At 44.8% G+C, this 15,357-nt stretch overlaps 1 protein-coding gene across 2 annotated transcripts in view; it reads left to right on the top strand.

Annotated features, from left to right (window-relative positions):
- trim65 (tripartite motif containing 65) overlaps positions 1-15,357 on the top strand; it is a 26,026-nt gene extending 10,669 nt beyond the window's left edge. For both annotated transcript variants that reach the window (XM_055890479.1, XM_055890478.1), the window contains exons 5-8: positions 9,385-9,553; positions 9,998-10,087; positions 10,315-10,532; positions 10,666-15,357. In XM_055890479.1, the coding sequence (XP_055746454.1) occupies positions 9,385-9,553; positions 9,998-10,087; positions 10,315-10,532; positions 10,666-10,974 (786 nt within the window). In that variant the 3' untranslated portion in view covers positions 10,975-15,357. The remainder of the gene's footprint in view (positions 1-9,384; positions 9,554-9,997; positions 10,088-10,314; positions 10,533-10,665) is intronic.

Below are 15,357 nucleotides of genomic sequence, written 5' to 3'. Positions count from 1 at the left end.
AAGCTCTTGGGCGGGGACCAAGAGGGGTTGGAAACCCAGAGCACACTCGAAAGGTGACATACCTGACGAGGAGTTGGTGAGGGTGTTTTGGGCATAGTCAACCCAGGGTAGCTGAGCACTCCAGGAGGAAGGGTTAGCAGAAGTCACGCAGCGTAGGGTAGTCTCCATCTCCTGGTTGGCCCGTTCAGTCTGGCCGTTGGTCTGAGGGTGATATCCCGAAGAAAGACTGACATTGATAGCAAGAGCTGAACAGAAGGATCTCCATACCTGGGACGTAAACTGGTGTCCCGTCGGAAACGATGTCAGTGGGGATGCCATGCAGATGAAACACATGGGATACCAGCAGGTCTGCAGTTTCCCTGGAGGACGGGAGCTTGGAGAGGGGAATGAAGTGAGCCGCTTTGGAAAATCTGTCAATAATGGTGAGGATGACTGAGTTACCGTTAGATGGAGGAAGGCCAGTGACGAAGTCTATGTGTGACCAAGGGCGACTGGGTATGGGAAGGGGGCGAAGCAGACTAGAAGTGGGTCTAGTGGAGGTTTTGTTCCGGGCACAGAACGAGCAGGCTGAGACAAACTCCCGGGCATCTCTCTCCATGGTGGACCACCAAAAGCGCTGACGCAGGAAGGCAAGGGTCCGGTTCATGCCAGGGTGACAGGTGAGGCAGGTAGAATGGGCCCACTGAAGAACAGAGCGAACAGAATCAGAAACAAACAGAGCATTTCTAGGACCGTTACCCGGGTCTGGCTAGTTCTGCTGAGCCTGGCGGATACGGGACTCGATCTTCCAGGAGACGGCGGCAACGATGCAGGTGGATGGCACAATGGAATCTGGCTCAGAACCAGTGTTGTCGGCGGTGAACTGGCGGGAGAGGGCGTCAGGTTTGGTATTCCTAGAACCGGGGTGATAAGTGAGTGGGAAGTTGAATCTACCGAGGGAACAAGGCCCACTTGGCTTCCCGGGAGTTCAGACGTTTGGCAGTCTGGATGTTGGACAGGTTTTTATGGTCAGTCCACACAATGAAGGGGAGTACAGAGCCCTCCAGCCAGTGACGCCATTCCTCCAGAGCCAGCTTAACTGCCAGGAGTCAAAATTCTTCTCTGCAGGTGAGAGCTTACGGGAGAAGAATGCACATGGGTGGAGCTTCTGATCAGAGTGGAGTTGAGAGTGGTGCTGCCAGACGGCTGTAGTTGCGGATGAAACATCTGTAAAAAATTGGCAAACCCCAGGAAACGCTGTAGCTGCTTCAGGTTAAAGGGTGCAGGACACTCTGTGACTGCCATGACCTTGGCGGGGTCCATATGTAACTTCACCTGTGCAATAATATAACCAGAAAGACAGAGAAAACATGGAACTCACATTTCTCAGCTTTGACAAAAAGCTTCTTCTTCCACAGCCATTGGAGAACTTGGCAAACGTGTTGCTGGTGAGCCTCAGGGTCCTTAGGAAAAAATATGAATGTCATCCAAATAGACAAAAACGAAGCGTCCAATCACATCCCTCAGCACTTTATTGACTAGGTTCTGGAAAACAGCAGGGGCGTTAGTGAGACCAAAAGGCATGACCAAATACTCAAAGTGGCCAAGTGGTGTGTTAAACGCAGTTTTCCACTCGTCCCCCTCTCTGATGCAGACAAGGTGGTAGGCATTCCGGAGGTCGAGTTTGGTGAACAACGTGGCAACGTGGAGGGGGGCAAAAGCAGAACTGATGAGTGGCAAGGGATACTTATTCAGCCCCCGGAAGTCTATACCTCACTGACCCATCCTTTTTATTTACAAAGAAAAAAACAGCACCCACCGTAGAGGAAGAAGGCCTGCAGCCAGGGGAACCTGGATGTACGTTTCCATAGCCTCGTGCTCCGGGCGAGAGAGGTTATACAACCGAGCTCATCGAGTCCATCAGGCTCATCCCTGGACACCAACTCGTCCTTGATGGTCTCAGTGAGAGCGTTCTGGAATGCTCCCTGAACGGCCTCATTCTAGCCGTTCTCAGCGGCAAGGGTGCGAACCTCGATCGCCATTTCAGCGACACTATGGGAGCCTTGATAGAGGGACAGGAGTCATTTAGCGGCATCCTTACTGCTGACAGGGTGGTCGAAGACTCTCATCATCTCCTCCGTGAAGCTGGAGTAGGAGCAGATGGACTGTCTCTCCCACACCGCCGTGGCCCAGGAAAGCGCTGCTCCACGGAGGCAGCCAATCAGTAAGGAAATCATGGCCCGTTTGCTAACATAGGAGTAGGGCTGTTGCTCGAATACTAGTGAACATTGTACCAAAAATGCTCTGCAAGCTCTTAGGTTGCCGTCGTAACGCTCGGGGGCCGGAACAAATGGCTCACGGGGCAGAGGAGAAGGACTAGGGGCTGGTTGCGAGCTCTGGGCGAAGGTTCGGTCCTGCAGGTCAGAAAGACTCCGTGAAAACTCCCTGACGTCCTCCAGAAAGGTTTTCTGTGCCTGGTCATGTTGCTCGAGCATGGCGCCTTGGCCGGTGAAGGTTTGGTGGAGAGGATCTAAGTCTGCTGGGTTCATATATTTTGGCCAGATTGTACTGTTACGCGTGGTGGAGCAGGTGAACCTAAGTGCAGACTCAGACGAGGAGACAGGGATAAGGTAACCAAGGTATGTATTGAAAAGTGGGGGGCGGTGCAGGCCAGGGGGACCTCGGGCGGGTAGCAGGGAACCAGGAACTGAGGCTGGGGCAAGGAGAGTAGGGGCAGGGTAAGCAGGTCCGGAGCAGAATCCAAGGAAGCAGTAGAGTGGGGGTCCAAGGCAGGGAAGCAGGATTGACGAGACGAGGGACTGGCGACAGGGACCAGAGTCAGAGCAGACGGAACTGTAGCGGAGAGAAAAGCAGCATTATGGTAGGGAAAACAGGCACCACAGAATAACGTGATCTATGCAAGAACAAACGGCTTGAAATGCAGACTGACTGAGCAGAAGCTACGATCTGGCAGCGTGGAAGTGGCAGGCCTGAGTATTTGCAGAGGTCTTGATTATGGAACAGGTTGCAGCTGGTGGGGATCTGCTCTGACTCCAGCACACCTGTCTCCACTCACATAATCAGATACACCCACACAGAGAGAGAGAGGGAGAGAGCACTGGGGGGCTTGCGGCAGGTTAGGGAGACACAGGATGAGAAGTAGAGGGCGTGGCAGAGGCAGATGTAACACTACCATAGTTTGGAGAAGCCTGGGACTGTACTTCATTAGTCTCCAAATACTCTAGAGCATCAACTAGATTCAGCCGCGGGGAGATTTTTTTGGGTCGGGGGGCCCAGAACATATTTACTAATAATTTGTAGACTGCAAAATGACAGCAAGAAGCCCAAACATATAAAATATTTGACTAAAACATAATCATTTCAAGCATTGCTTACATTTGTATACGATCACATTTGTCTCTTATGTGTGGGAATAGTTGGAGCTGGAGCACTTGGAGCTGATTTCCTGGTGTTTTTACAGTCTTCGAGTGCATTCGGAAAGTATTCAGACCCCTTAACTTTTTCACATGTTATGTTACAGCCTTATTCTAAAATGGATTAAAACAAAAAATATCCTCATCAATCTACACACAATTCCCCATAATGACAAAGCAAAAACTGTTTTTATTTTTTTATTTGAGCAAATTTAAATTAAATAAAAACTGAAATATCACATTTACATAACTATTCAGACCCTTGAAGCAACTTTGGCAGGCGATGACAGACTTGAGTCGTCTTGGGTATGACGCTAAAACCTTGGCACACCTGTATTTGGGGAGTTTCTCCCATTCTTCTCTGTAGATCCTCTCAAGATCTGTCAGGTTGGATGTGGAGCGTCGCTGCACAGCTATTTTCAGGTCTCTCCAGAGATGTTCAATCGGGTTCAAGTCCAGGCTCTGGCTGGGCCACTACCATAAAGCCCTAATTGGTGGGGTGTTGCAGAGATGGTTGTCCTACTGGAAAGTTCTCCCATCTCCACAGAGAAACTCTAGAGCTTTGTCAGTGACCATCGGGTTCTTGGTCACCTCCCTGACCAAGACCCTTGTCCCCCGATTGCTCAGTTTGGCTGGGCGGCCATCTCTAGGAAGAGCCTTGGTGGTTCCAAACTTCTTCCATTTAATAATGATGGAGGTCACTGTGTTCTTGGGGGCCTTCAATCCTGCAGAGTTTTTTTGGTACACCTCCCCAGATCTGTGCCTTGAGACAATCATGTCTCGGAGCTCTACGGACAAGTTGTAGAAACATCTCAACGTTCCTCAATGGAAACAGGATGCACCTGAGCTCAGCTTCGAGTCTCAAAGCAAAGGGTCTGAATAATTATGTAATTAAGGTATGTTTTTTATTTTCAATCCATTTGCAAACATTTCTAAAAACCTGTTTTCACTTTGTCATTATGGGGTATTGTGTGTAGATTGCTGAGGATTTTTATTTATTGGATCAATTTTAGAATAAGGCTGTAACGTAACACAATGAGGATAAAGTAAAAGGGTCTGAATTCTTTCCGAAGGCACTGTATACCAAACATTAGGAGACCCTACTAATATTGAGTTGTACACCCCCCTTTTGCCCTCAGAATAGCCTCAATTCGTCACGGCATGGTCTTTACAAGGTGTCGAAAGCGTTCCACAGGGATGCTGGACCATGTTGACTCCAATGCTTCCCACAGTTGTGAATCATTCTGTTACACACAGGAAACTGTTGTGTGAAAAACCCAGCAGTGTTGCAGTTCTTGAGTCAAACCTACTACCATACCCATTCAAAGGCACTTACATCTTTTGTCTGGTCCATTCACCTTCTGAATGGCACACATACACAATACATGTCTCAATTGTCTTAAAAATCCTTTAATCTGTCTCGATCCTTCATTTACACTGATTGAAGTGGATTTAACAAGTGACATCAATAAGGGATCATAGTTTTCACCTGGATTTACCTGGTCAGTCTGTTATGGAAAAAGCAGGTGTTCTTAATGTTTTGTATGTTTAGTGAGGATGTATTGTGGCAGACCAGGGGGTTTGGTCAAGACGTTTACACAGATCCGACACGGACAGTATGATTAGCTCGGTTTCAAGGGTGTTTATTTAAATAATAAATCAAAAATGAAAAGGATAGGTCTCCCCCATGAGACCCTCTCCAGGATACCTTCTTCTGGGCTCAATGTCTTGCTGTATTTTGTCTGGCACAAAAACTGAACTCCCTCCTCATACCTCTGCAACCGCCCCCAACTATACAGGAGTCCTTTCTTCCCCGCTCTCTCTTGTGCGCTGCCCTTCTGGCAGCTTTATGGGCCTTGCACAGCTGGTGAGCAATCAGCCCTTGATTACTCACCAGCTTCCAATCAGCCCCAATTAGTCCTGGCCGGAGAGCCTGTCGAGACCTGGCACGTCCAGCAGATGGAGCCATCGCCTCGTGATGTATACTACGTCTGTCACCAGGCCTCGACCAGGCCTCGACGAGTCTCCCCCTAGTGGCTGACCTGCTGTATGCCACAGTGTATGCACTACCGTTCAAAAGTTTGGGGTCACTTAGAAATGTCATTGTTTTTGAAGGAAAAGCACTTTTTTTTGTCCATTAAAATTACATCAAATTGATCAAAAATACAGTGTAGACATTGTTAATGTTGTAAATGACTATTGTAGCTGGAAACGGCTTATTTTGAATGAAATATCTACATAGGCGTACAGAGGCCCATTATCAGCAACTATCACTCCTGTGTTCCAATGGCACGTTGTGTTAGCTAATCCAAGTGTATCATTTTATAAGGCTTATTGATCATTAGAAAACCCTTTTACAATTATGTTAGCACATCTGAAAACTGTTGTCCTGATTAAAGAAGCAATAAAACTTCTTCAGACTAGTTGAGTATCTGGAGCATCAGCATTTGTGGGTTCGATTACAGGCTCAAAATGGCCAGAAACAAATAACTTTCTTCTGAAACTCAATCTATTCTTGTTCTGAGAAATGAAGGCTATTCCATGCGAGAAATTGCCAAGAAACTGAAGATCTCATACAACGCTGTGTTCTACACCCTTCACGAAACAGCGCGAACTGGCCCTAACCAGAATAGAAAGAGGCGTGGGAGGCCCTGGTGCACAACTGAGCAAGAGGACAACTACATTAGAGTGTCTAGTTTGAGAAACAGACGCCTCACAAGTCCTCAACTGGCAGCTTCATTAAATAGTACCCACAAAACACCAGTCTCAACGTCAACAGTGTTCCTCTGTCCAGTGTCTGTGTTCTTTTGCCCATCTTAATGTTTTCTTTCTATTGGCCAGTCTGAGATATGGCTTTTTCTTTGCAACTCTGCCTAGAAAGCCAGCATCCCTGAGTCGCCTCTTCACTGTTGACGTTGAGACTGGAAATTGCAAAAGGTGTTTTGTAATGATCAATTAGCCTTTTAAAATTATGAACTTGGATTAGCTAACACAACGTGCCATTGGAACACAGGAGTGATGGTTGCTGATAATGGGCCTATGTACGCCTATGTAGATATTCCATAAAAAATCTGCCGTTTCCAGCTACAATAGTAATTTACAACATTAACAATGTCTACACTGTATTTCTGATCAATTTGATGTTATTTTAATGGTCAAAAAAAATATTTTCTTTCAAAAACAAGGACATTTCTAAGTCACCTCAAACTTTTGAACGGTAGTGTATATACTCGTACTTGATTGATAAATTAAGGTAATTAATTAGTAAGCAACTCCCCTCACCTGGTTTTCTAGGTTTTAATTGAAAGGAAAAAACAAAATTGAATTGAAAGGAAAAACCCAGAAGACACTAGGCCCTCTATGGAATGAGTTTGACATCCCTGCTCTAGCCTATCCACTGGGCAAAAACTGGTTGAATCAACGTTGTTTCCACGTCATTTCAACCCCAGAAATCAATGTGATGACGTTGAATCAACGTGGGAAAACGATTGGATTTGCAAGTCATCAGTGTGGCTAATATTCTGCTTATTGTCATGACTGTCCATGAGAATCGAAATAAGTCAGATCAGGTTTGCAATGAATAACTTCAATCAGACCCCCTATCACCCGTAGAGGGGGAAGGAAAGAACTAGTGGGGATTAACAACTCATGTCCTGTTGTAAATCATGGGAGAAAATCCAGGCCTGCACTCTCAAGATTCACAAGGAATGTGCTTCGTCTCAACAGACTTTTTCCCGCTGAAACTCACACATTCAAAAGTGAATAATGGTACAATATTTCTAACAGAGAACGTGGGCTATAGGACACAAATGTCATTTTGTTTGTTATTTTGTGATGTCATTAAAAAATTTAAAAGGAAATACTGTAACTTGGAAAGTATACCAACTACATATGTGAAGTTTCCATACTATGCGTTGTGCATTTAATATGAAAGATGATGAAAATGTTTTTGCTAAGACAGGAATGTGATTTGAGAAGTTAAGAGATAATTGTTTTCCGTAACTTTGCACAGTGAGTAATCACCGCCCCAGAGTGAGGTCAGGGAGCGTGCCAGCCTGCCGGAACCGCCCCTTTTGAGGAAAAGGTATAAAGGACTTTTGAGGAAAAGGTATAAAGGATGGGTTAAGAAGTTAACACATTGAACCAGAAAAGGCATGAAGCAGCAGCTGCACGTTTTAAAATGGTTTTTACTTTGAATCTCAACACGAGGTAGAGATGATAAACTCACCTCTCGGACAATCACTGTAATGGCTGATTAGCTGTTCTTAGTAAAGTATCTTCTAAAGTGAATTTAAGTAAGACCATCCTGTTACTCTGCTCAAACCATCTTATTACGCTACTCTCATCACCCCATTGGGTAACCATCAATATGGCTGGCTAAGCCTATCTTCAAAGAAGCATCTTCAAGGGCGAATGGAAGGAAAATCAACTCTGTAATTCTGTTCAGGAATACACAACAAGTCACCGGATACCGGACAACTACGAAGAAGGACAACAGGAGAAGAATTGTTGGAACCATTTTGGACAATCAGAGCCTTACAAGCGTGCCGCAAAATGGCCCAACCCCCTTTTCAAGGCTGCGCCATTCACCGAGAGACCCCCGGCGAACCCAAGCATGTCATGAAATACATTCATGATTTCTTTCTCAATGCGGGCGCTGGTTCGTGTGCAAAGTATATGGTTATTGTAGGTGAGAGTAGTTTCTGAATGTGACAATGTTAAGTGTGTCTGTCTCTCTCTCGCTCCATCTCTTCTTTAACAAGCATCCATGTTGTTGTCAATGCACTAGGGACCTGTTTTCAGCGTATTAAGTCTTCAGTCAATAACCGGTGCAGAGTGTATGTTTATCCTGTGTTCCCATTTAGTTAGCTAGTAAATAAATAATTTAACCAATTTGTGTAGTACTGAATCATAAGTAAGGCTAGAGTTTTTGCAGATGCAAGGAGGTTACGACTGTTCAAAATGATATGATACGAGGTTATGATTAATAAGTTGTCTGTTTATAGATGTGATAGGTAAAGACCTTTTAGAGTTTAATTCAGGAGATGGTAACTCTTTAAATAACCACTGTCGTGGTGCCCCAGATCCTAATGAGCTAATTGTTACATGGTTAATTCAAATCGGGTAACAATTACACATAGTTGGTTAATTAGTTGACTAACAGTCTTCAGATTAATGTTAAAGTCAAGTCACGACATTATCATAGTAGCCTATCAAGTCCTAAGTGAAAATACCAGTCATCGGCCTCCCGGGTGGCGCAGTGGTCTAGGGCACTGCATCGCAGTGCTAACTGCGCCACCAGAGTCTCTGGGATCGCGCCCAGGCTCTGTCGCAGCCGGCCGCGACCGGGAGGTCCGTGGGGCGACGCACAATTGGCATAGCGTCGTCCGGTGTAGGGAGGGTTTGGCCGGTAGGGATATCCTTGTCTCATCGCGCTCCAGCGACTCCTGTGGCGGGCTGGGCGCAGTGCGCGCCAGCCAAGGGGGCCAGGTACACGGTGTTTCCTCCGACACATTGGTGCGGCTGGCTTCCGGGTTGGAGGTGCGCTGTGTTAAGAAGCAGTACGGCTGGTTGGGTTGTGCTTCGGAGGACGCATGGCTTTCGACCTTCGTCTCTCCCGAGCCCGTACGGGAGTTGTAGCGATGAGACAAGGTAGTAATTACTAGCGATTGGATACCACGAAAATTGGGGAGAAAATGGGAGAAATTTTTTTTTTAAAGAAAAGGAAATACCAGTCATCGGAAGGCAAGTCCGAGTCACCAATGGCCAAGTCCAAGTTTAGTCACAAGAAATAAAATCAGGATTTGAGTCGTACTCGAGTCCGAGTCCTGTACTTGAGTACTACAACATTGCATAAATCACATACATAAAATATATGAACATGTTAGCACTAAGTAGCTTTGGGATAAAATTCCCATATTGTATTATTATTGACAATCATACTATATCATTTTCCTCCTTTGCTCTGTAGGAGTCTCGGCTGGTGGAGGTCCCTCGTATGAAGGACATTCCAGTGGATGTGACCCCTAACCTGCAGGAGAGGCTCAGCGGGGTGACAGACGTCCTCTCACGGATCTCCAAGCTAGTATCCGAGGACCTGGAGAAGGCTGTGTCTACAGCTGTGGGGCAGGACAAGCAAGGTAACCTAACCTCACTGTATGAAGGAGGAGGCTGTGTGTAAGGTCATGACAAGGTAACCTAACCTCACTGTATGAATGAGGAGGCTGTGTGTAAGGTCAGGACAAGGTAACCTAACCTCACTGTATGAAGGAGGAGGCTGTGTGTAAGGTCAGGACAAGGTAACCTAACCTCACTGTATGAAGGAGGAGGCTGTGTGTAAGGTCAGGACAATGTAACCTAACCTCACTGTATGAAGGAGGAGGCTGTGTGTAAGGTCAGGACAAGGTAACCCTATTGTATGAGGAGCATATTGTCTTACTTTGCCGAGGTAAATGCTCTATATTTAGCTGGAGCTGTGTGTGTTGTTTTTATGGATAGTCATCTCTAAACTTTTAAAATGTCTGTCTGTGTTTCTCCCCCGATCTCTCTCATTTTCCCCATCCCCCACCCCCTCTCTTCCCTAGGTTCTCCCCAGGATAAGCGCCCTGTCCTGGCTGTGGTCCCCAGTCCTGCTGCTCCATGTCACCCCACTGGGAAGGAGGGCCTCAGTGAATGTATGTGGTCGTTCCTTACTTTAACATAAAACTTTCAGATATTAACACAGTAACTGTAAATAATAGCATATATATTTTTTCTGGAATCTATCATTAGTAACCTGAATGATGTTCAGAACTTTACCAACATAAGCGTGATCTATCACCTACCCTTTGTTTTAGAGCTAATTTAGACTAATAAACTGTACACCTAAATGTCTTCTCTCATGCTACCTCCTCCTCCTCAGACCGCTGCACCCTGACCTTTGACCCTCGCACGGCCAACAGTCACCTGCTCCTCTGCCAGGAGAACCTACGGGCGGAACACCTGACCTCTGGGCCGCGCCCTGTCCCAGCCCACGAGGCTCGCTTTGACCACACCTGGCAAGTGCTCTGCTTCCAGGGCTTCAAACACGGAAAGCACTACTGGGAGCTGGAGTTGTCCAAGCCATGGGCCTACCTGGGGGTAAGAAGATGTGAAGGCCATGGCAGCCAAATGATATGTAAATATTTGTATATACTGTATAGAATTGTGCCCGTGTCTTTAGAAATTTTGACTGCACCTCTTCCTACCTTTGACCCCTGCATCTCTCCCCCAGGTGACTTACGAGGGCATCCCCAGGAAGGAAAAGGGGAAAAGGTGCATGGTGGGAATGAACGATCTGTCCTGGAGCCTCCAGCTGGATGAGCGCCAGCTGAGTGCCTGGCACAACGGCCGCCAGGAGACGGTGGCTGGCCACTCCCACCACTCCCGCATCGGAATTCTGCTGGACTACGAGGCTGGAACACTGACGTACTATGGAGACGGGCATACGCGGCTGCATGCCTTCCACTGTGCCTTCACTCAGGAGCTGTTCCCCGCCTGTTGGATAGGGGAGGGCGTGAGCATCACCCTCTGCTCGCCATGACGACAACACGAAAGGGAATGACCGTGACCTAACAATCTCTTATAGGACTAGTCTTGGGAAACTATAACCCTGTTTATACCTGGTGCTAACATGGGTCCTTTGTCCTGATCTTGCCTACATTCTGATTGTGCCTACATTTCCAGAAATGTGTCTACATACGGTATGCTATTAAAATGTGCCTGTTGTTGTTCCATTGTGTCTCCATTTTGACCAGATTTCCTTGTCCCTTTATGCAAACTATTTCACAGCTTTCAAAATAATATTTATTTATTGTAAGACACATATTGATGTAATCAGTCAATAATCAGTCAATGGTGCCACCTGTCAATGATTTTAGAGAGTGGAATAATTATGATTTAAATGGTTTCTCTGTCCGGATCTGTCTACACTTGTAAAATATCCAGACACTGTCTGACTACCTCCAGTCACAATCAAATTACAATGTGTATTTTTATTGTCAACACCTGTCTAAAAAATGTGGGCACGATCAGGATGTTGACAGGATCAGGACAAAGGACACAAGTTAAAACCAGGTAAAAATGGGGTTCAGTTATTTTTCGGGAACCATAGACATTGCATCATTGTATCTTTCCCATTATGGCGTCTGTGAGAGCACGGAAAAGTCTAAACGGGATCTTAGGGACGTCCCAACTCTGGCATCATTCCGTTGAATTTTAAACATTTTGAGTTAGGGTTGGGAGGTAGATCGTTTTTGGCTGTTTGTGCACACTTTTTTTCTAGAGACAAGCTGAAGTTCGAAGCCGAAGTCTACGCCCCTTTGTCGGTGATTGGTCAACAGTAGTGATTTTTCAATGAAGTTTATGTTGTCATTCAACGAGAGATTAATTGTTTTCCTGTACACCACCGTTCAAAAGTTTGGGGTCACTTAGAAATGTCCTTGTTTTTGAAGGAAAAGCACATTTTTTTGTCCATTTAAAATAACATAAAATTGATCAGAAATACCAGTGTAGACATTGTTAATGTTGTAAATTACTATTGTAGCTGGAAACGGCTTATTTTGAATGGAATATCTACATAGGCGTAGAGGCCCATTATCAGCAACCATCACTCCTGTGTTCCAATGGCACATTGTGTTAGCTAATCCAAATGTATCATTTTATAAGGCTAATTGATCATTAGAAAACCCTTTTACAATTATGTTAGCACATCTGAAAACTGTTGTCCTGATTAAAGAAGCAATAAAACTTCTTCAGACTAGTTGAGTATCTGGAGCATCAGCATTTGTGGGTTCGATTACAGGCTCAAAATGGCCAGAAACAAATAACTTTCTTCTGAAACTATTCAGTCTATTGTTGTTCTGAGAAATGAAGGCTATTCCATGCGAGAAATTGCCAAGAAACTGAAAATCTCGTACAACGCTGTGTACTACTCCCTTCACAGAACAGCGCAAACCGGCTCTAACCAGAATAGAAAGAGGAGTGGGAGGCCCCGGTGCACAACTGAGCAAGAGGACAAGTACATTAGAGTGTCTAGTTTGAGAAACAGACGCCTCACAAGTCCTCAATTGGCAGCTTCATTAAATAGTACCCACAAAACACCAGTCTCAATATCAACAGAGTTCCTCTGTCCAGTGTCTGTGTTTTTTTGCCCATCTTAATATTTTCTTTCTATTGGCCAGTCTGAGATATGGCTTTTTCTTTGCAACTCTGCCTAGAAAGCCAGCATCCCGCAGTCGCCTCTTCACTGTTGCGTATTAGGGACCTATCCCATGTGAGACCTTTCATTCTCCGACTGTAGTCTGCAACCCTCATTTTCCCATAGTGAGATAATGTAGCAGTCAGCATTTTATAAACAAAATCCTTAACCTGGTGAGACTCCCGGTTGCAAAAATGCAACAGACCCTAAACTCATGTCAAACACTACACAGTTCACCTCCTTAGATCCAGATGTATATCTTAGTAGCATTTGCTGTGTGTCCAGTCTTCTCTAAGATGTATTGATTACATAGAAGAAAAAAATCATCAAGAAAAACATTCTAAGCCAGAGCTAGAGGTGAATTAAATCTAGTTGTGTAGTTGCCAAATGTTGTGAGTTAAAAGAGACCCCTCCTAATTGGAACCTTAACACGATGACAAACCACTCTCCCTCACAGTGCTGTCCCTCACATTGCTGTCCCTAACATGTCAAGCTGATGATGATGATAGTGTTGTGATGTCACCTTACTGTACAGATGTTTTTACAGTCCCGTTGTGGGACACTGGGAGAGATTAAATGGGAGAGATTAGTAAACACAGGTGTGTCACATGAATCTTCTGGAATGTTAATGTTCAGGAACATGGGATCAGACTCGGTACAGTGGACTAGTCTTTGGGATACTGTTGGGAACTGGAAAGGACTACTGTACGGGAACCCGGTTTTCCGTGAGAGAACAGAAAAGCACGTCTCTAGGGCTGCTATAGGCTAAGGAAATGTCACAAAAGTTCCTGTTGGAATTGTACTGGAGATTATGTTTAATGTTTAGAACAACTTTGTGTTGGAAGTTGGAACTGGACATAAATCTGTTATTAATGTAGACTTGGTGCCAGCCTGTTTCTGATTTAGCCAACTTGTCATTTTGCCAAACAAGGCAATGATGTAGCACATAAATGCAGAAATAGTCAGGTTCCCAGGCTAGCATCACAATGTGTAGAGAAAAATGAAATACAGTCAAATTAATAAAATGGACACACTTCACATCACACAAGATCAGTTTGATAAAACCCAGTTCAATGCATATTAGTTACAACTGAGACCATGCTTTGCTTTTGTTTTGTCTTTTCAATATTATATTTGAATTACTCAATAAATTAATGTGAGTTTTAAATAAATACAGTGCATTCAGAAAGTATTCAGACCGCTTGACTTTTTCCACATGTTGTTAAGTTACAGCCTTATACTAAGGAGGGGCTTCCGTCTGACCACTCTACCATAAAGGCCGGATTGGTAGAGTGCTGCGGAGATGGCTGTCCTTCTGGAAGGTTCTCCCATCTCCACAGAGGAACTCTGGAGCTCTGTCAGAGTGACCATCAGGTTGTTGATCAACACCCTGACCAAGGCCCTTCTCCGGCTCAGTTTAGCCGGGTGGACAGCTCTGGGAAGTGTCTTGGTGGTTCCAAACTTCTTCCATTTAAGAATGATGGAGGCCATTGTGTTCTTGGGGACCTTTAATGCTGCAGACATTTTTTGGTACCCTTCCCCAGATCTGTACCTTGACACAACCCTGTCTCGGAGCTCTACAGACAATTCCTTCGACCTCATAGCTTTGTTTTTCCTCTGACATGCACTGTCAACTGTGGGACCTTATATAGACAGGTATGTGCCTTTCCAAATCATGTCCAATCAATTGAATTTACCACAGGTTGACTCCAAACATGTTGTAGAAACATCTCAAGGATGATCAATGGAAACAGGATTTACCTGAGCTCAATTTCGAGTCTCATAGCAAAGGGTCTGAATAGATATGTAAATGTGATATTTCTGGTCCAAACATTTTTAAACCTGTTTTCGCTTTGTCATTATGGGGTATTGTGTGTAGATTGTTGAGAAAAAATAATGTTATCAACGTAACAATATGTGGAAAAGATGAAGGGGTCTGAATACTTTCCGAATGCACTATGTAGCAATATATTACTTGTTTACTTAGCCAAAATATTTGTTAACGTTACGCTTGTTTACACTGAACTGCACTGGGGTCGGCATGCCATCGTGGTTAGATTAAGACTCCGTGGAGCTGGCGTGAGATATGGGTCTGAAAACGTACCTCAATGCAGGGATGGGATATGCCACTGTACTCCAAATTTTACCTTTATCCAAACTGTACATCGAGAAGATTGAAATACTGCTACTTTTCCAGAAAACTACCCTTTTCGTTCTCTTATGGAATGGCACGTCGCGTTGAACAACAAAGGAGGTGATTGACTGACAAAATGGCTGCGGTGGCTACTGCTAGCTAGCATGAGGACGAAAAGGGCAGTTTTCAGAGAAAACAAGCAGTATTTCAATCTTCTCGATTGAAAATAGTTTGCATCAGTGATCTAGTCAGTTAGTGTTAGTCTGGAACACTGCAGAGTGATTTGATGCAAGGATTTTTTATCTTATTCATTGATGTTGATGGATTCTGGTTTCTGACTCCTAAACTTGGAATATTGTTAATTATCAGGTATCCTATTGAAATATTGAGTGCTATAGTCTAGGGCAGGCCGGGGCAATTATTTCCAATGGAGGGCCACGTTAGAATATATTTTTGCCATCGTGGGCCAGAAACATATTACAGGTTTGTACATCATGTGACTGTGTTGACAGATGTATCTACTGTAAATCACATCCAGCTTTGCTACTTATTTTACTTTTTTAACATGCACAGAAATAAACCACATCCATGTT

The sequence above is a fragment of the Salvelinus fontinalis genome, chromosome 30, assembly GCF_029448725.1.
Source record: "Salvelinus fontinalis isolate EN_2023a chromosome 30, ASM2944872v1, whole genome shotgun sequence".
Lineage (NCBI taxonomy): Eukaryota > Metazoa > Chordata > Actinopteri > Salmoniformes > Salmonidae > Salvelinus > Salvelinus fontinalis.
Note: the sequence above shows the minus strand (reverse complement) of the source record. Positions and strands in the feature narration are given on the sequence as shown.